Source organism: Buceros rhinoceros, unplaced genomic scaffold (assembly GCF_000710305.1).
Source record: "Buceros rhinoceros silvestris isolate BGI_N320 unplaced genomic scaffold, ASM71030v1 scaffold38401, whole genome shotgun sequence".
Lineage (NCBI taxonomy): Eukaryota > Metazoa > Chordata > Aves > Bucerotiformes > Bucerotidae > Buceros > Buceros rhinoceros.
Window position 1 is genome coordinate 484 of NW_010395473.1, and position 393 is coordinate 876.

The following is a 393-nucleotide window of genomic DNA, read 5'->3' on the forward strand; positions in this document are numbered from 1 at the left end:
GGCGTCTGGCTGGGCCGGTTGGGATATTGGCGGGGTTGGATGGGCTTGAGGGTGAGTGGTGGCTGCGGCAGCCCCCCGAAACCCGGGTGGATCTGCTTGTCCTTGAAGGCCTTGATGGTCTCCAGCGGAGTGATGGGGGGTGGGTTGACGCGGATGGGGTCCAAGCTCTGGAAGGGTTTGTGCTCTGTGATGGTGCCCATGTCGTTGGGGTGGTGGTAGAGGTTATAGTCTGGGATCATGGGGAAGAGGTTGCTGTCCAAGGCGGGCTTGGCTGCCTGGTAATCCTGGGGGGAGTAGGTGAGGCCAGGGTTGCTCTGGGGGTCGTGGAAGGAGACGGGCTCCGGGTAGAGGTCACTGCAGGAGGAGTAGGGCGGCAGCGCGGGGTACATCTGG

At 63.4% G+C, this 393-nt stretch overlaps 1 protein-coding gene across 1 annotated transcript in view; it reads right to left on the reverse strand.

Moving 5' to 3' along the window:
• Positions 1-389, reverse strand: part of EGR3 (early growth response 3) — a gene marked incomplete at its 3' end in the record, with an annotated part of 851 nt that extends 462 nt beyond the window's left edge. Inside the window, exon 1 of the mRNA XM_010145559.1 lies at positions 4-389. Within this exon, the coding sequence (XP_010143861.1) occupies positions 4-389 (386 nt within the window). The remainder of the gene's footprint in view (positions 1-3) is intronic.
• Between the last annotated feature and the right edge of the window lie 4 nt (positions 390-393).